General features: G+C 40.4%; 1 protein-coding gene across 1 annotated transcript in view; it reads left to right on the top strand.

The window, feature by feature from the left end:
* The first annotated feature begins 291 nt into the window (after positions 1–291).
* LOC121331663 (guanine nucleotide-binding protein G(q) subunit alpha) overlaps positions 292–23913 on the top strand; it is a 114397-nt gene continuing 90775 nt past the window's right edge. Inside the window, exon 1 of the mRNA XM_041396281.1 lies at positions 292–1225. Coding sequence (XP_041252215.1) covers positions 1090–1225 — 136 coding nt within the window. The 5' untranslated portion in view covers positions 292–1089. The remainder of the gene's footprint in view (positions 1226–23913) is intronic.

Raw genomic sequence — 23913 nt, 5'->3', positions numbered from 1 at the left:
GTGTGCCCACGACTAAAAACAAAGGAAGCGAAAGCAAAGACGTTAGGGAAGGCGCTGCCTGGCAGGACAAACCGGAGCAGGCACAGCTCCTCGCAGCCATTTGGAGTGAGAATCCGTTCAGTCTCTTCCCGCACCTCCTCCTCTGCCCTCCTCCTCCGCCGCCGCAGGGCGGGCGGCGCGGCCCTGGGGGGCGGCACAGCACGGGCGGGGGCTCGGCTGCCCCGGCCGCTCGCCCCCACCGCGCAGCGGGGCGGAGAGAGAGCGGGAGCGGCGGCGGGAGACGGGCCGCCATATTCCTGCCGCACCACGCCCGCGGAGCCCAACCACTTAAAAGCCGGTCGAGCTCGACCCCTGCTAGTACACTCGTTTCCCTTTCCGCTGCTCTGTCGGCAGCGCGGATAGGGCCGAACCGAACGGAGCCGAACAGCGGCAGCTCTCTGATAGCGAGCTCTGCTTTCCTTCACCACCACCCCCGCCTCCTTCTTAGAAGGGCGAGCGGCTGAGGCGGCGGGAAGGAGGAGCGGCCGCGGGGAAGCTCTTCCTGCCGGGCAGCGGCGTTCTCGCCCACCCCGCAGGAGCCGGGCTCCCGCTCTGGGGGCGGGGAGCGGCGGGGAGATGTGTGCGGGGCGGGGGAGGGATTAGTGGGCATTAGCGCTTCCACGGGGGTGGGGTCGTCGCGTCGGAGGGCGGCGGGGGTGTCGGCGGCCGCCAGGGACACTCGGGGACCGCGCAGGCTGCGGCGGCGGCGAGGGAAGGGGAGCAGCGGGACGAGGGGCGGCTCGGCTGGGTAGCGCTGCCGCGGTGGATGTTTCCATGTTGTTCGGTGCATGATTTAGAGGAGAGGAGGAGTTGGAAGCGGCGGGTGTCAGCGGCAGGGAGCGGGGATCCGTGCCGCCAGCGGCCCTGCCTTTCTTCTTGTCCCTCTGTGGCATCGAGGCTGCTCTGCCTGCGTGCCTGCCCTGCGGCGGCCCCCGGGCTCTCGAAGAGCGCCTGTGCCCCCCGGGGCCGGAGCGGCGGCGGGGTGCGTGTGTGCGAGTGTGCGTGCGGGTTTAGGGGGGGTGGGGGCTGTGTCTGAACCAGTTAGGAAGAATGACTCTGGAGTCCATCATGGCGTGCTGCCTGAGCGAGGAAGCCAAGGAAGCCCGGCGGATCAACGACGAGATCGAGCGGCAGCTGCGTCGGGACAAGCGGGACGCCCGCCGCGAGCTGAAGCTGCTGCTGCTGGGTGAGTGTGGGTCTTCGTCCTCCCTCCTCGGGCCGCTCGCTTCGGGCCGCCGCCGGCGCGCACGCCCCAGGTGCCGCCGGGCTGCAGCCCGGGCATCGCCGCTGGCGCGGTCCGTGCTGGGGCGCAGGTACCCGGCGGCGGGGACAGGGCGGCAGCGGCAATGCCTGCGGTGCCTCTGGGCTCTCCTCGCCCCAGCCGCGGGGAGCCGCAGGCCGAGCCCCCGCCGCGGGGAACGGGGCGTGTGTGCCCGCCCGCGGGCATCGTCGGCGGGTGGGTTCGGTGTGGAACGGGAAGAGGCCTTCCGAAATGGAGAGGGAACGAATGGCGGGTGAGTGAGGGGGCTGCGGGACGAGGGGCAAATGTCGATGTGTGTGGGAGAGCGATGGTAGCGAAGCGGATTAAGGAAGGGATTCGCAGGGGGAGTCGCTGTGCAGGTCGGTGGTGGCGGGTGTGATATCTGCATTGTTCCCTGGGTTTCGGGAAGGTTGTTAGCTCACCGGTTGAATTTTTTATTGTGATTTTTATTTCTTGAGGTAAAGTTGGATAAGGGGCTTGTGCTCAGCTTGCGTACCGGTTTCTGTAAAGGAAAGGGAGCCGCAAAGGCCCAGATGCACATGGCAAGCTGAGGGGTAGCCTGAAGTGTGCTGGATGATTACGGGATCTTTAATACCGTTGGCATGAACCCGCTGGTCAGGAAATAAAATCAGCTGTATCGTTTCTCCTTAATTAAAACAGAGGTTGCTATTTTAGAGCCGCATGTATGCGGAGGTGGCATTTATCTAATAGAATTTTGGCTTATCTTAAAATAAGACTTTCAAATTAAAATATGCCTCCCCGAGTCCAGTGTGATGCACTGTGTCGCGTAGCTCCCTTGTAATAGTTCCTGCCTGGACTCAAAGGCCTTTATGTATTTTAGCCCTACTGTCTGTGTGTGGATGAGGGAGTATGTTCCAAATGGATGTGGGATGTTTACAGGGAAGATGTTTTTCTTGGGCCACGTATGTGGAAGTAGTGGTTTGTACTGGGGAAGTAAACTGCCGATTCAATGAAGTAAGGCAAGCTGTAAGGAAAAGTTTGAATATATTTTAGTGCTTTCATATGAATATGCTATTTACTGAAGGTTATCTTCTGGGTATAGAGAAGGTTGGCATCTGTAACTGATCTGGGAGAGAAGTAGTGGACATGGATGCATCTCTCACAGTAATAATGTTCTGTTGGATTTTGGCCTGATTTTGGGTTATGGCAGTGCATGGTGATTCCAAGATTCACAAAGCAGATAAAATAGATTGTCCTTGCTTAATATTATGGATGTATAGGTATGATTAATGACACTGGCTTCAGGAGAGGCAGTTCATACATTTGACCTGTTGCTCAGGTCCAGATTTTTCTTGATTTCTCTTACAGTAGTACTAGAGGCTTCTCCCAGATTTTCAGAAATATATGAAATCCACTGAATGAGACCAGTGTATATTACTTAGAGAAGAAATTCAGAGATTCACTTCCACAATTAGGAGCCGCTTTGCAAGGTCCTCCCACCACTAACATGAAGTATTGGGGTAGGTGGTGGAGTCCAGTTATGGCATCGCTTTGGACCAGGATAATGTGGTGATTTGTAGAAGAACAGGGGAGAAGCCAACACATAGAAGGAATTAGGGAAAACTCTATTGAGTTCCTGTATAAAAGACTTCTGCGTTCATCTTCAATGCCAGCTAAGAGTTCCAGCAGGCTTGTGAAAGTGGAGGCATGATGTGGAGATCTGAATGGGTGAATTTTGGCTGCATATACTTAACAGCACATCCATATACCTGGGTAATAAAACTAGTACAGAAATTGTTACTGTACATGCTTTTTCTCTTTTGTTTTGTCAGCCTCTGTGATATGTTTGACTGAAAGAAAGAGTATGTGCACATTTGGATTAACACTTAATGATCTTGTCTTGTGAAATTCGGTACATAGTGAACGACTCTTGGTGTCTTGGTATTTCGTAGACATAGGTTTCAATTTCTAAAAGAAATTTAGGGAAACTTCTTTCATAAGTGGATTTATCTTATGTACCTTAGAGCACTTTTTTTTTTAGTCACTTTCATTGCTTCCCCAGCATAAGCAAATGCTCAGTTACTAAGTTTGTCGTTTGTATGGGTCATTCACATGGTTATGAGAGAGATGAAAACAGTTTTCAAATGAAAATACATTCATTAAAGATGGTGAGACTGGTATCAGGAAAACCATCTGAACATGTTTAAAATTATCTGATTTTTTTAATACTGAATAGATGTTTACTGTCCCATTTCATCTCTTTCTCCTTCATTTTTAGGGAGAAGAATCAGTAGTGCAACTTAATTTTATGTAAGCATAAGTGAATATGTTTGGGTTTTCTTCTTTTTTTTTTTTAATCTTTTCTGGAAGTGCCAATTTCTCAGTCCCACTCTTTCAAGTATTATGTGTCTGAAAAAACAAGCGTGTTAAGGTTTTAAAATACGGAACTAAGCCTTTGATTTTTAAAGAGAATATTAGTGCAGTTTAAGCTGAGCCTTGTTAAGTGCCTATGCAAGTTCTTCAGAATAGTTGCAAGTGCAAAGTGAAAGGTATTGTCAACCTTTAAAGGCACAAAGAAGTGTATCTGTGCGAGGTTGTTTTATTGTTACACTTGCTTAAAAATTAGATGTATGCACATAGGTAGCAAACATAAAGAAAAAAATAATCTTTTTGATTCCGAGGAAAAGGATTTTTTCCCTCTTTAACTCATGAAAGACACAGTGCCTTCTTGGAAACTTAGGTTTCTCTGAATTGGTACTGTGTCTCACACATACACCTGCACATGCACACAAGCACACACACTGCTTAATGTGCTCATGATATCTTTTTACTTTTATTGAAATCAAAGAGCTTAAAGTCAGAAGTAATTTGTGTAAAACTTTCACTGTGTGCTAGGATTATTTTTAGGTATTAGTTTAAAAATAAATACTCTTCGATTAAACATTAAAATACCACTTTTAGGTACTTCTTTATACATCATTATTTGATTTTTAAACATATTAGAACAGGACAAAATATTTTTTTACAATTGTAATTATGGAAAACCAGAATCCATAAATATGCACTGAAGTGTATTACATGATAGTAGTTTCAGCTAGCACAACTTGGCTGTAGTGTTTTGAGACACTTTGGAAGAGATTCAGTCTTCCACTGAATTTGGTTTTAATCTGTATTTTAACTCTTCTGGATGTCGTTACTGATGAACACTTTGTAAAACCCTGTGATTGTTCTCCAGAGCATGCTGTTGTTAATATCCGCCTGTTGTCTGCTGTTAGCTGTAAAAACACATTGTTTTTATAATTAGGGGAGAAAACAAAGAGGTGTTCTAATGTTATATATTCACCTATTCATGTGTTCTGCATGCTTTTATTTTAAACATTTATGTACATATTTATTTTAAAGTAGTAAGAGCTGTATACTTACATATATATTTTTTGTCATACTTCCGTATATATTTTTTTCCTGCCATCCATGTTAATTTTCCAGGGACTCAGAAAGCAGCATGCATTTGAGCCTGCATGACAGATTGTAGCCATAAACCATCAGTCCTGGACATAGTCTGCCTGTAGACTGTATCCATTAATATTGTACACGATTTTCTCACTGGGAAATGCCTTAAGTATCTAAGAAAACAATCTGCAGATGTTGTGCTAGCTGTGCCTATGTGTCTGTAAACCCAGGCCAGATTAGGTACTGGAGATGTGTGTGACAGTGCTATTTTTTTCAGTATATTGGTTGGTATTGTGTCATGTGCAAAGCCTGTTTTTTTAAGAGTTAGGTACTTCTTATGTTGAAGGTAGCAAATGTGTCAGTGAAGAGACTTGCCTTGATACAAGTGTCTTTCTTTTCTCCATGCTGTAGCACAGAAACTAGATGGACAATAAGCCATTTAAGTTGGCATGAACAGCAGTCAATCTTATGCCAAAAGATGCTTTTGAACATACAGTGATTATATGTATTATTTCTTAAACCTGTGTCAGCCAATGCAGAACTTGGTGTATTCACAGGTGCAGACTTTGTGTAGATACATTGAAGAGGAAATGAGTCTGTTAAGCCAGCAGTGGCAAACTCTTGTTTCATATAACTTCTTCAGCTGGAAAAACAAGCTTTTTTTTTTTTTTTTTTTTAACTTGTATTTTTATCAGTCTGCCCTACTCACACTGAACTCTTTCAAATAATTTTAGGTAACTCATACAGTATATATTTACTACTGTAAAATGAACAAATAACCTCTTCATACGTATTGTAACTAGATAGGTAGATATCTCTTGTTTAGCAGAAGCTGTTTCTAAGGTCATATAATTTCATTCTGTGTGTTTAACACTTTGATGTGTTCTCATGTACACAGATATGTCCATATATAAGAACATTTCTTTTATGGGGTAGGAAAGCACAAATCATCATTTGGATATCAGTGTGATGATGTGAAGAACATATATTTAGAAAATATTTAAGAACATTTATTTTTGGTGCACCATAAAAGGATACCTTGTGTGCAGCCATTAAAAAGGGTTTGTTGCTCTTTGTTACTCGATAAGTGATCTACACCCACCAAAGTTAATTTGACCTAGCAGAGGGTCTGAACAGTTAAAGAATTCAGACTTATTTAGCTTTATTTACATTTCAAAGAGCCAAGTGACCCTTAATTTGTATGTTACACTGGCAAACAATGTTGAATAAATGTAGGATGAAAAAATACATGCTAAGCAGAGAAATCATTGGAATATGGGCATTTGAGTTTGTGCTGCAAAATGAAGAAATAATAATTCTCCTCATTTATTTGCTTCAAATTAATTTTGTTGTACGGTAACAGCAATTTCATAGGGGAAGGCACTACCTTGCAGTCTCTGAAAAAGGAATCACAGAAAGGTGTGAAACAAAGTAAGATAGTTGTCCAATTAATGGTGATTAGCTTTGTTGCAGAAATAGAATGCTATAAGCACAATATCTTTTTCTATGAACTTCCTCAAGGTGAATTGTAGAAGTCTGAAGAAAATCTGTTCTTGTACACAAATGCAACTGTATATGAACAGCTGTTACTGATGAAATTATGGACGTTTTTCAGTATTCACCTTTTATTTACTGTAATTATCAAACCTGGCAAGAACAAAGAGCAGGAAAGCAGGAGAAAACAAAGGAAGAATTAGCATATAGGAAACACTAGGAAGCCATACACGTGGTGTTGACCAAAAAGAAGGAAGCATGCCACAGGTTTTAAATATTATTAACTCTGTGCAAAGAAGTTAGATGTATTAAAACTGGATAAGAGAAGTCCAAGAGATACCAATGTTTTAGAATTTAAAAGTTTTGAAAGTCTCCTGTTCCTGGAGAGTTCCAGGAACAGCACATATGTTTTTTCAGGATTAACTAAAGTTTAATTCTGAAGTGTTCCCTCAATAAGTAGTGCTGATACTGAGGCTAAACTGAAGCGTGATTTTCTACAGAATTTTGTCCTTTGTAAATTTTCAAAGGACAAATGGCAGGGAATAATTAAACTTTCTAATTTGTACACTCTATGTACTGTTTATCAGTAGTGCAGAGTTTTATCTCAGAGCCCTGATGCAGTTGCCAACAGAAGAGTACTGCTGTTCATTTCATTCTGCACTTGAGAAGGTGGTGTGGCTATTCCAGGAACAAGAGTAAACTCTACCAAGCAAGAGTCCTCCTTCATCCATATGTTAAGGCAGAATCATCTGACAGACTACTGTAATGAACTGTATGATTTAGGTGAGCCCCACTATGTTGGTTCAGCTCATCTTTCTGTGGAAAGCAGGTGGTGTGCAGTACATGCATTGCTTGAATAAGCAGCAGAACTTTAGAAAGTTGATGGAAGTGGAAGCAACTAGTGATTCAGTAAATTGTAAAGATAAAGACTATATCACTATTGCCTGAGCACAGCTGAGCTGTGTATTGACAGCTTCATCTGGGAGCTTTGCTATTTGTAATTTAGATTGATCTGTGTGTGGAAGAAGCATCTGATAGGAATGAATGAGACTACGTGGTTTTGACTAGTGCCAAAGTCTCAGTCTGCCTTAGAGCACATGGATGAGATTTCTACCCAAGGTCCTGTTCCCACTGACATCTGTGTCTTTTGTTTTGCATCTAGGAGAATGCTGTTGTGGTCCTTGTTGAAGTACTTTGGTACTAGTCCCAGCTGTCAAAAGTCTGTTGAAGGAGGATTTGTTTTTCCCAAAGGAAATTGTGGAAAAGGCAGTTAAAATTTGAAATGTGTTACATTTCTCCCCTCTACGCTCAGTTTTCTCTTCTTGAAAGAACTGAGTGCAGTTAGATCCTAGTCTTTTGAAGTTAACTGAAAAATACAGCTCAAATCTTGCAAAGTATCACCAAATGTGGATCAGAATAGTGTTTGCCCAGGGTTAGGGTTAGGCACCTTTAAGTTAAATTCAAGGTAAGAGCACAGATTTCTGTTCTGTAGGAACTTGGTGTATCTGGATGTGAAAGAAAGTCAACCTGTTAACGATTCTTTGAGTAAATAGGAATCAAGGTAGAAATTACTCATTTAGTTACTATATAGCCATGAAATCATCCCGAAGAGATGCCACTCTTTTATAAGCTAAGGTATAATGTAGTGAATAAGTTTTAGGTACACTTTGAAATTATACATTAGGAAAAAATTATTTTAATTATAGTAGTACTTATTCTTATGGCACAAAATATACATTGCTATCTAGTTTTTTTTAGTGTGTCTGTCGCTGTCCCTGAGCTATGTGCTCACTGGACACTTGCATAGTCTTCTTGGTCCTTGGCTAATTCATTGCTCTAATGATAACCTTTGTCAAGAATCCTTATACTGAATGAGAATATTTCTGTGAGTTTAGGAAACTTTCTTTTATTTCCTTGTTCTGTAAACCCATCACAGGAGAGTTTTTAACTCCTAAGTATTCAATGTTAGTGTTCAGTATCTTGCTTAAATTAGAGAATGTTGAAAAAGAATGCTGAAAGGTATTCCAGCCCACAATTCTGGGTGAACAGCATCATCCAGAAAGTCAAACAGAATGTTTCTGAAGCAGCTGGTATCTCAGAAGGCCAGAAAAATGCGAAAGACATAGAGGTTGGAAAAGATGCCATTGTTCTTTATGGTTTTGGGAACTGGTCAGGCTTGGAAAACTGGTGATCGAGTATGGAACTTTTATTTTGCTCTGATAATGGATTTGCAAAGCACTGTGAGTGCCTCTTTGTCTCACAGACCAGAGCAGCAAAAGCAGTTGAAATTAAATGCTGAAAAATAAAGGCATCATTCACATTTCTTGAATGGATTCTTACACAGGTGTTCAGATACTTGGATGATCTGATGCTTATGTTTTTGGAGTGTGCTATCTAGACGGTGTTGAAATGAAATATTTATGTTGATGGTTGAAACCTTTCAAAGGTGGTTTGCAAAAGGAGAAATAAAAACAAACAAACAAAAAGCAAACCCAAAGTATTCCTTTGTAAAATTTGTTTTAACTCAGTTAATCTTTTAGGAGGGAAAATGATGATTCTTACAGTACTTCTCACTTGTATTTATGTTTGATTCTTTGTTTTTAAAAAGAAAATAATAGTAGCCTGGAAACAGAGATGCTGTGTATGTGTAGTTGTGCTGGGGAGAAAAGGCCAAAGAATAAAGGACATATTCTTACACGTATATTTGAATAACTCTGGTAAATTCTCCTTTCCTTCTTTTAATTTCTTGTGTGTTAATAGAATCTGATGCCTAGAAGTGCTTTCATACACAGCAATGATATTCATGCCACTTGAATCTCTACTGTCCTGCAATTGCCCTCTTTTTTTTTTTTTTGAGGGGTGTTTCTGATGTATGCACCTGGTCAGCTTCAACAGTGATGAGATTAGTAGTTAATCCTAGAGTGCAGGCCACCAAACAGCTCTCTGACTGTTTTAACCCATTATGAAAAGAGAGATTTAGAGATCAAGATCTGTTTATCTCATTACCATTCCCCCAGTCCATTAAGTCCTCTAAGTGATTTTTTGATGGAGGCTTGATCTGGGAAGTTACAGGTGTTGCATGTCATTGAAAAGGAATTTAGTATAAAACCCCATGACAAACGCTTAAGAAAATTTTTTTAATCCCTCCAAGTAGGGGAAATGTCTCTGGCAACATTAAAGCTCAGGCTGTAATTTAGGCTTTAGATCATGGAACAGATATTCTTGAAACATTATTGAAACATACAGAAGATGTATAGGTGTTCATTATAGAGTCAGCCCATAAGACGTGCAAAGGACTAACTGCCTGACTAATCTTTTGGCCTTCTGTGATGGAGTAACTGTATCAGTGGACAAAGGAAGTGGTAGAGATGTCATCTGTCTAGCCTTCTGTAAAGTCCAAAGGCTTTACAGTGTACCCTCCCAACTGTTAAATTGGAGTGAGGGAAGTTCGATGAGTAGACTCTTTGATGAAAAAAGAATTGACATGATGACTGCATCCAAGGAATTATGGTCAGTGGTTTAATGTCCAAGTGGAAACAGTAAACAGTGGTGTCCCTCAAGGAATCATACTGTTTAATACCTTCATTATGACATAAGCAGTGGGAAGTTGCACCCTTAGCAGATTTCCAGGTGACACCAGTCTGGGAGGTACAGTTGGTACAGTGTTGTGATAAGGCACGAAATGATGACACAGACACTGTTGCTCTCGAGGGGAACAAAAAAGAAGAAGAACAACTTTATTTTCTGACTCCAACATTTATAGTTTTCCAAAGGTGACAGTGGATTGGAGAGTGACAGTGCCACCTCTCCAATGCCACTGGACAGACCAAGGGTCCATCAATTCTCTCCACCTCCATGAAAGAATGCAAAACATAGGTTATTTACAGAACTGTGTGTGAGGAAGTTTGTTGAAAGAATGTAAACATCAGAAGGCTTAACAAAGTCTTACAAAATCAGGGCGACAGTACAGGGGGTAAGTGAGCCTATTAGAACCTCAACAAGGTTCAGCAGGGCCAAGTCCAAGGTCCTGGATGCATTGTCTGTGGTTTGGGACAACCCTTGACATCACTACAGTGTGGGGAATGAATAGATTGATAGCCCTCTGCAGGAAGACTTGGGGTGAATGAAAACTTGCGCTTGGAACCTGGAAAGCCTGGCCAACATCAGAAGTCTCACTGGGTGGTCAAGGGAAGTGATTCTTTTCTGCTGGGACCTAGAATACTGTATCCATCTCTGTGGTCCTCAGCACAAGAAGGACAGAGACCTTTTAGAGTGAAAAGAGCTCAGAAAAGAGCCACAAAAATGATCAGAGGGATGAAGCATGTCTCCTATAAAGAGAGTCTGAGATAGTGTGGGTTTTTCAGCCAGGAGAAAAGATGCCAGAGAGACCTTGGAACAGCCTTTCAGTGTACCAGGAGTGTATATAAGAAAGCAGTAGGAAGACTTTTTACATGGGTCTGTCAGTAAGAGGTCAAGGAGCAATGGGTTTGAGCTGAAGGTGGGTAGATTGAGATTGGACTCACAGAAGAAATCTTTATAGGGAGGCAGGTGAGACACTGGAACAGGCTGCTCAGAGAAGCTGTGGATGTCCTGTCCTTGGAAGTGTACAAGGCCAGGCTGGAGGGGTCTTTGAGCAACCTGGTGTGGTGGATGGCATAGATGGTTTTTGAAGGTGTCTACCAACCCAAACTGCTCTGTGATGCTATGATTGCACTGCTGTGGTAATAAGTCATTTCCTGAAGTTAAAGCTATTGTACATCTTCCTGACTTGATAGTTGTAAGAAACAATGCTTTATACATGTATGTTTCCACCCCTGAAAACACAAAATGCACCTAAACGTACTTCTGTTTTTCTTAGTAAGAAGAGAATATTGAGAGGAAATAACAAGGGTTTTTTTTTTTTTTTGTACTGTGTTCAGTTTCCTCTTGGTCTCTGTCTATCTCGGCATTGAATTGGTAAATAAATTAAAGGAGATAATAAACATTTACTCTTAAGTGATGCAAAGTTGGAATTCATATAGGTGACTCTCTCCTGGTTTAGCAGCTTATTTCATAGAAAAGCAGAACAGACAATCTAAAAGTAAATTTGCTTTCATCTAAATGTAAGACTGCGTATTTTCTGCAAATGGAACAAGATTCACAGGAATTACTGTATTTCATTAAATTGACTAACAGCATGCTTCATAGAATCACAGAACAGTTGAGTGGAAAAGGCTCTTAAAAGTTCCAACCCCCTGCCACGGGCAGGGACTGTGCACCTAGACCAGGTTGCTCAGTGCCCCATACGGCCTGGCCTTGAACACTACTAGGGATGGAGTGTTGGCATCTTCTGGGCAACCTGTGTCAGTGCCCCACCACCCCCACAGTCAGCATCAGTAAAATGGCTTGTCTTACAACCCTTTAAGCTTGTATTTTAATGCTGTTGGTATTCACAGAAATCCAGAAACACTCTCTACTCAGTTTTTGTTCTCATGGGGTTTATCTACTTAACTGCATTCATCCTGTTTTCTTACCTGCAAGGCAAGATAATAGTGAATTTGGATTCACTTTGATTTTGTTCTGTTTGGCTCCACAACGTAATTATACACACCTATTAATTATTAGCTTTAATTAGGGTTAAGAACTACACTCATGGTAATCTCTGAAGATTTTGGCCTTTGAACCAAAACTACAGAAACAACATGAGCAGAATTTGCTGATAGCTTAATTGTGGCTGTATTTCCTACACCAAATGCAAACCCCTGGTTCTGAACAGTGAAGTTAGTATGTATGCCTTTAAACTGTTTTCTCTGAGAAATTTGTGACACATTCTCTGGGTAATGACATTTTTGTGCTTGTTTGTTTGGTTGGTTTGTAGATTTACAACCACATTAGTTTTATTCATGCATTTTTTATTTGGTTGTTCTCAGAAAATACCTTGTCTGAATATTTTGTTTTACAGACTTTTTTGGTCTGCAGTTTTATGTAGTAAAGTGAGAAGGATAGATTTAAATATTTACATTGCATTTTTTTGTATATGGAGTTTTCCCATTAAATAATATAAAACCAGTGAAGCAGGAGGAGATTGTCTTTTTGTTGTTTAAACTGACAAAATATGGTGGGATTTCTTTAACTGGTGATTATGCAAAATTACTATATATGCCTATATGATTTGTCAGACTGCTAGGACATAGTCTTTTGTTAGAATAACTTAAAAGGGCGGGGGGGGGGGGGGGGGGGGGGGCGGCCAAAACTGTCATGAAAATACTTTGTAATGCTTTTGCTTTATACTTCAGTTATTTTCAAGGTGTGACAGTATTTTCTGGAATAATCTATACCTGCAGAAATATGTGATCACCTTCTGTTTGTTTTGTCTTGCTTACATGATACCAAGCTACTTCTGCTTAGTGACATGGAATTTTCTTGCACCTTCCCATTTCTTTGCGGCTTTTTTTTTTACGTGCATAGAGGATGAAAACTCTGCAGAAGTAGTCAAAACAGAGCCATAAACAATACAAGTGTTTATTTGTTGACTGGGTGTCAGTCTTATTTAAAACAGTATTTCAATCTACCAATCTAGACTGTAGTTTAGGTATAGTGACATTAATTATATGTATCACTGTACTCAGTAACTCAGGCTTTTTTGTGGGTGTGGAAAGGTTTATTTTTGTGTGTATGTAGGATGGGGTTTTCTTTTGTGATAGGGTGTGTCTTTCGAGTGGTACGTAGTTTTTTGAACCAAAATACATGGTTGCACAAAACACAAGCAACCTGTCTGAGAAGCTCTTTCTTAATATGTTGTGGAACTTGCTTTCTGACATTAGATAAAGAATAAGAAGTAAAATAACTGCCCTACTCATTGTTTTAAGTTCATCATAACCATGAACATTACATTTATTATCCACTTAGAGGACAGAAAGAAAATACTCCAGTATCTTGGGGTTCAGTCTGGATGGTTCCATAGTTCAGTTTTAACTTTTGTAACTATAGAGTAGATTTTATGATCCTTTAATTGGTTTTGTAGCTGTTTTTTGACTTCTTTCCAATTCAAGGTCAGGACTAAAGTACAGATCATGAGAATTGAAGTGATGTGTGTATACTTTTTATTACAAGTACATAAGTACTGCTAGGTGGAATACCATTGTTGAGGTGTGTTCAAGGAGTGTAGCAGCCCACTGAGCCATGACATTAAACTATTCATGTTTAGATGACTGCTGTACTTAAATGCTTTTCTAAATAATTGCTTTTTAGGGTGGGTTTAGTAATTGCTTGACAAGTTTATATTTACTATTTGGATACACAGTATTTGCCTCTTTCTGTTTTACAGATTATTCTGATAGAGTTTTCAGCATCATATCATTGTTGTTTACCAGTTCACAGCTTTTGCATCACCTACGAGTACTGTCAGTAATGATTTTATGTTTTTGTTTTATCTTATGGGAGAAGATTTTAAAGGTTTTTTTAAAGTCATCATATTGTTGGGATCCTGTTTGGAAGACAGTTGTCTGCTGAGGATTTTTGCCTGTGTAGTTTACTACTTAACTGTTTAAACAACTGTTACTGAATGCATGTTGTGTTGGTTTTTAATCTGATCAGTTGCTTACCAGATGCCTAGTTCATCAAAACCACTGACTTAGACAGCAAACCATCCAAATACTGTAACTCCGTTGGTCTTGATATGCAATCTCTTTCCCTCACCTGTTTTTCCCTCACCTGTTTTTCACCCTTTGGGGTTTTTTGGGTGATAGTTCAAGAGTTTCAAGTCAGTAAGCCTTCCTAGCCATTCCTTCTAAAACCTTTGGACCCTCTGATTGGCATTCTGACTTGAATAAATCGTCTGTGTTGTTCATCTTCAGTGGGCACTCTGTCAATTGCAAATGTGGTCTGTGCTTCCCTAAAAGACCAAAAAAAAAAAAAATTGAAAACTACATGGGTGTTTTTCTTTGTTAATAAATATTAAGTATTGTACAGCAACAGCTTCATGATAGACCTGTGTGGTTTATCATTAAAAAATAAGTGAGGTCTTATGGGGAACCCCAGAGGTATAATTTGACTTTTTCTCTTAAAAATGGTTGAGATTTCCCATGTTTTTGGCTTACCTATTGCAATTTTCTTCTTGTACTTCCTCTCTCATCCAGGCTAGTTTTATTGGTTTTAATTTTTCTTTTTTCTTTGTATAATTGTGGCTGTCTAGGCTACTTCATGAAATGTTCTGAAATGACTCCCAGTTGTTCCTGTTTTAAATCTAAATCCAGTAACTTACACTTGTAATTCTGCCAGGTTTTTGCTAAAGTAGCTCTCATGAACACAATGTGCTTATAACATGCCTTTACTACTGGTTTTGAAATTTGTTCATTTACACATAGCAAATGGTGTACAGTCATAATCATATGCTTCTGCAGTTACTCTTGACTGTGGTTCTGACACGTGCACCTTTTCTTAAGAGGTATTTCTGTATGGTGCTTTTCTGGTTTAGCAATCACAATTTTTAAACTTGCAGAAATACCAAGGTAATTTGCTTGAGACCTTTAGCATCAGTTAAATGGCCTTGGGAGGTTATACTTTTCCATTTTTATGAAAGCACTAGAGGAGCTCCACTTGCTTGCCCTGTCATGTTACCTGTGACTGTCATCTGCTATGCCATCAGCTTTTGTTTCCATTTTTCCCTATTAGAATTTAAACCAAAAATATAAAGATCTCTAGCTGCCAGCCAATTCTGAAATATAAAATAAAGCCAACCACTGAACTTCAGCTTGGTAAATCTTTTCTTTAATTACACCTCCTCCTTCAAATTAACATCCATATATCATCAATTCCGTGGGTTTATTGCCTGTCTAGAATATCTAGAATATTTTGCCTGTTGAACAAACAGTTCAACCTCCCCATTTTATTTGATTATTCATTTAATTTTAATCCTTCTTCGATTTTTCTGCTAAATAAGTGTACTCTGCTCCCCATCACTTCCCTCACTTTCAATAGTGCAAGAATACTCTGACATCTCTGGCTAACCTGCCTTTCAGAATGCCTTTATTCCTTTTCTAACAATGGAAATTGCACAAATTCTGCAACTTCCATCTTCCACAAAAATGCAGGGACTAGTCCCCTGCCCAGAACTCTGTTGTGTATTCTTTTCCCATCCAGGAGTTTACTTCCAGGTTTTTCTGTTTCCTTCTAGTATAGCGCAGTAATGTTTAAACTTGTCAGGTGTCAGGATGACAAATGTTAGGTGTTTAGGTATTTATAATTTACAAGATTCAGAGTAATTATTCTGATGGAGCATATTCCAGGCTCATGTACCATATTGCTGTCATTATTTCTATTAGTGTTGAACAATCCCTTTGAGCTATTTGCAGTGTCTTGCTTGCATCCAAATAGAGTGCAGTGTGATGCCATAAGAATCCCAGCCGTCTGTGTGTACGCCTCGGTACCTGCTGGCTTCTCCTGTGTACTGCATGCACAGTGGTCATGGCTCACCCACCTTGGGAGCACTGTCAGACTACGCACCAGTGCTTTTGTGTGAGGGTCAATGCTTGGTGAATGCTGGTAGCAGCTGCTTAGCTCTCCTGTGAAATAGGAAAACAGCTTTAGGTTGCACCTTTAGGAACACTGGCTCTAGAGACCTGCTGTAAGGAGTTCTGCATCTTCTGCAGAGGAATCACATTTATCCTTGGAAAGTGAGTACTTCTTGATAGCGAGGAAGAACTGGATGTTCCAGGACTTTAACTGCAGTTGGAATAGTCTGGGATGCTTACAGGGTACTTTTTTCCACTTACCCTCATTTAGGTGTCAGACTTTCATAAATAAATTTAATTTTACAAAAATGAGAAATTGAGGCTTATAGGACCACTGCTTACTTTGTGTTTTCTTGTGTACTTATAGAGCTCTGAAAGTTGTTACATAATTTTCAGATGTGCATTACCACAGCTGAAGCACTGTCAGGACTTGACGCTGTACTGACATAGATGCAGCCTGAACACTCAGGGGAAAAGGTTTCCTTATCTTATCACTTAGCCCTCTCTTCCTTTTGCCTGGGCAGTGAGTCTGAGGTTAAGCTCACCAGTACAAGAGAGATAGGTGTGGAACTTCTGGAGGGATTCAAGCAAGGAGTGTTTAAAGTAATGAAGGGGCTTGAATACTCTAAGGAAATGCTGAGAGAGCTGGGGGGCTGTTCAGCCAGGAGAAGAGAAGACTCAGGGAAGTATCTTACCAGTTTATGTAAGTACCCAAAGGGAACTTGCAAAGAGGACAGAGCCAGGCTCTTTTCAGTCATTCACAGTGACAGGGCAAGAGGCAATGGGCAGAGGCTGAAACAAAGGAGATTTTGAACATCAGAAAACACTTTTTTACTGTGAGGATGACTGAGCATTGGCACCAGTTGCCCAGGGTAATTGTCATGTATGACTTCTGTTAAAAAAACATGGTCCTGGCATGTTGTGGCCCTGCTTGAGACCCCTTCTGACCTCAACCAGTTTGAGTTGCTGTGAAATACAGTGACTATGCTGCAGTGCTGGATCGAGTGAATCACCAGTTGACCCTGACCTTTAATCATACAATGTGGGGGAAATCCTATGGGATTTATATTTCATTATGCTACACTCACTTATTAGTGCTTATAGGTATACGAAGAATCATTTTTTAAGTAGTCCTGGACCACTGTGACCAGTTACCTGAGGGCAAATCAGTGGAAGTATTAGTTTTGTGGTTCAGAAGTCTTGCAGTGGCAGTATGCCAGCATGCTTTTCCCAGAGCAGCCACCTGTGCAGTTTAAGTCTGTCTGGGAACGCACACAGCAAGGTAGCTCATTACCCTGAATTGTGGGCTGATATAGGGCTGTCTTTCAGCTGATCCCTCAATAGCTAGAGGACTGACACAGGCTGTAGCTTCAACCAGTTGATTGTTGGCCGAGCAGCCTCTGGGCCTGATCCAGTCTCAGTGCTCCTGGTAATGTCACATCATTATGCATCATTATATAGGGTAGTTATGGTTTTAGGGGTTTGACACATCATTATAAATTAAGTAGACACAGCAGGATTGAAACCCTCCAACTTGTAAGCACACACTTTAACAACATCCTGAGACCATGTATAAACTAGGTGCATGATGCTAACTGTGCATGTAAGCCCAGGTCAGTGCCAGCACATCCTGATAAGTGGCACATGGATGTGATCACAAACTGTTGTTTTGATGATACTCAAGAAGATGCTCTGTCTGCTCTCAGCAAATTCTTTTTGCAGAAGACAAATTATTTCTGGATAAAGTAGCAGAAGGAAAAGTAGTCTCTTCTCCTACTCTCAAAATACCACCGGTAGAAGTGTGCTGCAATCAGAAGCACACTGTTTGCAGAGATGAATGTTAATTCTCTGTGTGTACGTTCATGAGAGAAAGAAATGGATAAGACTTGATATCCTCTACAAAGGTACTGTGCACCAAATGTGTGTATTCTAAAATACATACAAATAACTTTCTGAAATTACCAGCCTGTTCAGTCAAGGTTTACAGGACTGGAAGGAAGAAGTGCACATACTGCCAGTCTATAGCCCTGCCATGCTTAGGCCAGGTACTGGAATAGCAGAGCAACCAGCACCTGCCTTAGCTCTTGGCAGAGGTTTACTGTCTAAGCTGACAGGACTTTGCTCTTTAGTATGTGCATGCCTGCTGGAGGGCCTGGTGGCTTCCCTTAGGGGATTTTTGGGAATGGTGGGGCAGGATAGAGGCTTTTATGCAGAGAGACTCCCACTTCCAAAGTGAGTCCTGCTCTGTCATCCTTATTTATATCCTTAAGAATGCTCTTCCTAGCTAGTGTTTGAAGATGAGCCTGTACCCTACAGTTGAGTGATGTGGTACATCACATCTCCAGTACCTTAAAGTATCTGCTGTCTTGATATCCGCTGATGACTGTGATATCTGGGACAGTGAAGCATGAGGGAGGCTGTGAAGCACACCTTAGCTCTGCCTGCTTTGGCTGTGCTGCAGGGAGGAATGGAGATATTGGCATGGTCTTATAGTAAAGCATCTCATTCAGTACAGTTAGCTAGATCTGAGACATTTGTCAGGTTGCACTGGAGTTAGAACCTTGGCCCCATCCATAGATCTCTGTTTTAAAGACTGGTGCTCAGTGGTCCTGTGGAAACTGGGCACTGAATTTCGTGAGGAGGGCTGGACCTTAGCAAATGAGTATGCAGTTGTGCTTGGCTCTTTGCTGTTACTTTCTAAAAATGTTACTCTTGATGTTACTTTTTAGAAATGGACTCTTTGGTTTATTTTCCTCTTGTTATAACACTGTATAGTGTTGGGAATTTATTTGTTTGGTGTTGGATTTTGGTTGTCTTTGGAGCTCTCAACCTGTAGGATTTCTTTGCATCTTAACCTGCAAAATCAAATGATGGCAAGTTGTTTTCCAGGCTTTCCTGAGATGATTCCAGTAATGAGTCAGCTATTTGGGAGTATACTATTTTCTTCTCTTTGTGAAAACCAGTAAATGGAAGGAAGGTAAATGCCATTTGAATGCTGGATTATCTTTTTCCCTGTCCTTTCTGAATGGCCTGCTTTAAGTGTACAAGAGCCTTTGCCTTCTACAGAGATTTGTCTTCTGGTCTTACCCACTGCCCCTCAGAATAAGGGATGTTTAAAATTAAAAGAGCATCAAAACCAAATATAAGAAAAAAAGAAAAGAATACATCCTTGGAAAAAACAAACAAATCCCAGAAAACAAAACAAACCAGCCCTCCTCCATGTTATGGAGCTGGTTTGCAATTGTAAATTAAATGTATCAGGTTTGCAATTGTAAATGAAATTCACCGTTTTGCAATTGTAAATTAATTGTAGATGAAAAACAAACCTTCCTGCCATTCTTCCTTTGGACTTGCCTTTTTAATAAATCTGCTTTCACAGAGAGGGGAAAAATGATTTTCTAATGAAGTTCTTTTGAAGCAGAAAACCTTCCTGAACAATTTGTAATGCGAATTGTGAAGTTTATTGCTTTCACAGTAATCTATTTCTTAATTTCAGGCAGTCCTTTAGCAAGCAAGGTAGATTATTTTTTAGTCCATCAGCAAGCAAAGTTTTTTCTGATTCTGTGTTGTGACATGAAAGCCACCTAGGAGTATTCTTTTTCTTAAATTAATGGTATCTCTGTAACTAAGTATCTTGAGCTGCTTGCTCTGCCCGGTAATCTCTTTGTAATTACAGTGTTATGAATTACATTTCAGATTGATACTGGAAATGACACCAAGCTTTATTCCTGGATCAATTAATGAATCCGTACCATCATTTCTCAAACAAAATCATGATTCAGACTGATCTAGGGTTGGGTTTGATTGAGTTTTTCCTTTTTTTCTTTTCATTTACTTTGTAATGCTTCTGATGCTGTAAATTACCTGAGAATGGCAGCATGTTGCCAATTTTGCTGGTTTTCTGTGATCCACTTAAAATAATTACTACAGTTTGGATCATAATGCATGACTCTTTCCTAGATGATAAGGCTTTAACTCAGGGCTTCAAGGATCATTATCTTACCTTCATACAATAGCTTTTCTTTTTGGAAAAGTGTTATACTGAAACTAGACAGTAGGGAAAGCAGAAAGGCAGTAGTTGGTGCTTTCATAGGTGATGCCGTTTCCCCCTCTAGCACATCACCCAGTTTATACTCTGAGATAGAAAAGAGACTAAGGTACCAATGCTACCAAAGAGGCAGATTTTAGTTTATATTGGGCTGGAAATGCTTGTCTAGGAGTAGTAAGTTTTTCATGTCTTAGTCAATACTGCCTTAATGTCTGAACTAAACTTCATATTTTAATATCTTGGGAACATCTTGTTACAATTCCATAAAAAGTGACTATTTATAGAAGTTCCTTTTCATTCTTTCTGTCGTGTACAATCAGGTACTTATGTTTTTGATGGCACCAGTAGTTAATTTTTCTTCTGAAAAACCTTACTGTAAAATGTATTTTAATGTTATCTTTTATTTTTTCTAACCCAGGTAGTCATACTGGTAATTGGAAGTAATTTTGACTAATATTTTTGGATGTGTATATGAAAGGTCCTGTCACTCCTCTAAACATCTGTTCAAGTGCATTGAAATTCATTAATTTATTTGCAATACATCTAGCTTCTTTAGTTACTGTTTTTTCAAACTGCTGCTTTTGGCATGCTTGGACACCTGATGGTTTATGTTCATCTTCATCGTGCCATACTGTCTAGGTGAAGAATCTGTTCAGAGGGATTGCAGGTTTCCTGGAGAGAACTGTGACCTCTGCCAGTGAGTACTGAGGTACTTATCAATCCTTTGACCTGATTTAGAAACCATGAGAGAACTGGGTGAATGAGTAAGCATGTGCCTAAATAGCTAGAACTGGCAGGATCGGAAGTTGAGACTAACTTTTGATCAAGGGTGAGAACGTGACCACTTTCCTTCCTTCATCTGACGATACATCCTGCTTTTCAGCACATAGATGCACGACACATGCAGTTGTCATAGTTGGACAGCAGGTTATCTTTCTTGAGAGGTTGAAACCAGGAGTTTGAACAGATTTGGCCAAACAAGAGAAGGTAATTAAAGTTCTTTATATGACTAAGCTAAGCAGAAAGATGTTTGAAGTTGAAAGGGTTATTTTCTCTGTAGTGGTATTTTGAAGCAGAGAAAATGTCCTCACACTTTATGGGAGGCTTGTTCTGGTAGACTGACTCCTCAGGTGAGCCCCTCTGGGGCTATTGCCATACTGCAAAGCCTAGGAAGTAAGGAACTCTGGAAGCATAAATACAGTGCCAAAATGAAACATGAAAGATAATAATTAATAAAAATTGCAATCTCTAAAGTACTTTTTAATAGATTCTTTACATTGTTTTTTGTTTTATTAAGCAAGCATGAGTAAGTAGGAGATGCATGAGAACAGCAGTAGGTACTTTTTGCTTCTGTTGTGTATAGCAGTAGTATTGAGGAGTCATTTCATTGTTCATGGGTTTTTGGATCCTGACTGATAAATACTGAATAACCTTTTAAGATACAGAAAAGCTTATACTATATGCACAGACTTGGATTTCCACAGGCAGACTTCTGCTGAACTGAACAGCATCCTAGCTACAATCAATGCATGTACTTTGACTGGACATGTCAGATCATTGTTGAGTTCCATGAAATAAACCTGCTGTCACCATAGTGGTTTCAGCAAGTAGATCAAAGTTGTACTGTAGAGAAACCAAGGGTGTTCCAGCTAGATTCTTGTTTATACACTGCTGTCTTTTTGGATGCACAAGAGTATTTGTAAGAGGGAATAGCTACATAGCACTGCAGATTTTCAAAATACTGCCCACCTAGTAGCTAATCAGTCACTCTGTCACCTCCATGGGTTCATAGTTACTGTCCCTGTGGTGATAGGTGGGGGAGTGCAGACAAAGGCTATTTCTAAGTTAGCACATACTGTGAATGATATTAGGTCTCTAGGGTAAAACAGTAGGTGTGGAGAATCTGATGTCCATGGTCGAGGGGTTTTTGGGGTTTTTTTGTTTTTTTTTTTTTTTAGTTTAGCTAGGTCTAAATCTGATCCTAGGGACTGAATGCCTGTTTGTAGTTAGAATGCATTAGTTGTGATTCTTAACTTCAGTTTTTGCTGGTTTTGTTCTAAAGCAATCCATGTTCTCACCTGGGGATACTTTGATAGCAATGGGGAAGAGCACAGTCCATGAAGGAGTTTTGAGGAAGTTTAAGGGAGGTTCAGAAGAACAGTTTTGAAATAAACACTAGTATATGTCTACCCACAGGGGCACTCTGGCAGATGGTTTCAGGTGGGAGCTTCACTATGTCTACAGGTTAGTGGTTTAGCCTGGAGAGAAGGAGGTGCGGGGTGTCTCTACAAATACCCAAAAGTAGTTGTAGCAAGGTGGGGATTAATCTTCCAAGTAACAAGTAATAGGACAAGAGGAAATGGCTTTAAGTTGTGCTGGAGGAGATTTATATGGGGCGTCAGTGAAAACTTCTCCATGGGAAGGGTTGTCAAACACTAGAACAGGATACTCATGGAAGTGATCAAGTCAGCATCCTTGGAGGGTGCTTAGGAATGTGGTTTTGTGATGGACCTGGCATTGTTAGGTTAATGGTTGGACTTGGTGATCTTCAAGGTCTTCTCCAACCTAAATGATTCTATAGGTCTGTGATTTTCAGAGCTGCTGAGGGCACTTTAACTGAAAAGAGATGTGTGCTTGCAAAGCACCTCCCAATAGCATTTTATATACATGAAAAGGAATCTGGTCTTAGCAACTGGCTGCTACTTTGCATGAAAGTGATGGAACTTTTATTTCACCTCGGGAGTTTTCCTTTCCCTATAACGGCTGGGCAATAAGGAAATATTGATTCTTTGACATAGATTGATTTATGTTGAGAAACATCTTCTGATCAAGTCTGATTTTCATGAAGAACATGAGCTGCTTACTCTCTTTTCCTGTGTTTCAGTGCCAGTAGTAATTAGTCCATTATGTGAAAAAACTTAGATTAAGTTGTCCTCTTCATGGTCTTTTTTGTTCTAAATTGTCTGAACTATTAATGACATTTTGCTCCCCCTTTGCTTTGCTTTTGATGTTGGACCCTGCAATAAGTTTAAATTGTAACATAACTAATTGATCAGAGAAGTGTTTATTCTTTGGTTAGTGTCTTTGTTAACATCTAAATGATCAGTCCTTTTTGTTAGATTTAACTTTTTGTTTCAGTTAATGGTAACAGCTACTGTCAATTCATAGCAATATTCTTCAACAGAAGCATTGGAAAAACAGATTTTAACAGATGTTTTTGATCTTAAAAATAAGGAATTGAGCAGGGAAAAATACAATCCTTCTAGGCTGTCTTTTTTCTTCTGGAAGCAAAAGAATAGATATCCTTCTTTCTCTCTTTGCACCTGCAGGTATATTCATGCAACCTTTAAAATAATTTTGACCCATAGATTTTATGTAGCTACACAACAGAGCCGTTAGAATGAGAGGTTTGATGCTGGCTTTCCCATGTATTGGTTTTATGTCTCAAAAATTACTCCATATGGAACTATTTCATGCTTTAAACTGAGTTAGATACCTTTAACTTGATGTACAGTTACCTTTTTTTACACATTCCTCAGGAGATTTTTGGCTGCCAGTAAAATTGGGAAAGAAAATTTTAATTTAGTAAAGAGACAGGAAGTTTATTCGTACAGATTTGCTTTTTGGAAAGCTTATTTCATTAGAAAGATGTTCAAGCAAACAAATCATAGTGTAATTATATGATGCATTAGATTCTAACTGAAATTGCTGGTAAAATAACTAAAAAGACACATCTATTCATGCAGCTTTATGTTAGCAATCCTTCCTTGCAAAAGTCAAATCAGTATTTTTGTTTAATAACTGGCTTGTGATTGTACAGTCTTAAATCGTAGGTACAGTATTGCATATGAATCAACAGCCATGCATCAGTAGTTGACATAGAGGAGCTGTCTCCTTGTCCTAGGAAGTTATGTTGGTGATGCAGTGGCTTTCACTAGTTGCAGTCTGAAACCCAGTGCTATAGGTGCCTTCCGGCATAAAGTTTGTGTGTTCTACAGAAGTAGAAATGGTTGCATTTCAGTCTTGGTAATTTGGAAAATACCTGTGCGAGGGAAGAAAGGAATTTAAGGTACTTAATTTTGGCTTTAGGCAACAGTATTTAGGGCTTTGAAGATGTAGAACTTTTATTTTAAATTTCACATGCCTTCCAGATTTTATCAAATACTAGA

This window comes from Onychostruthus taczanowskii, unplaced genomic scaffold (genome assembly GCF_017590055.1).
Source record: "Onychostruthus taczanowskii isolate IOZ18803 unplaced genomic scaffold, ASM1759005v1 scaffold129, whole genome shotgun sequence".
Classification (NCBI taxonomy): Eukaryota; Metazoa; Chordata; class Aves; order Passeriformes; family Passeridae; genus Onychostruthus; species Onychostruthus taczanowskii.
Note: the sequence above shows the minus strand (reverse complement) of the source record. Positions and strands in the feature narration are given on the sequence as shown.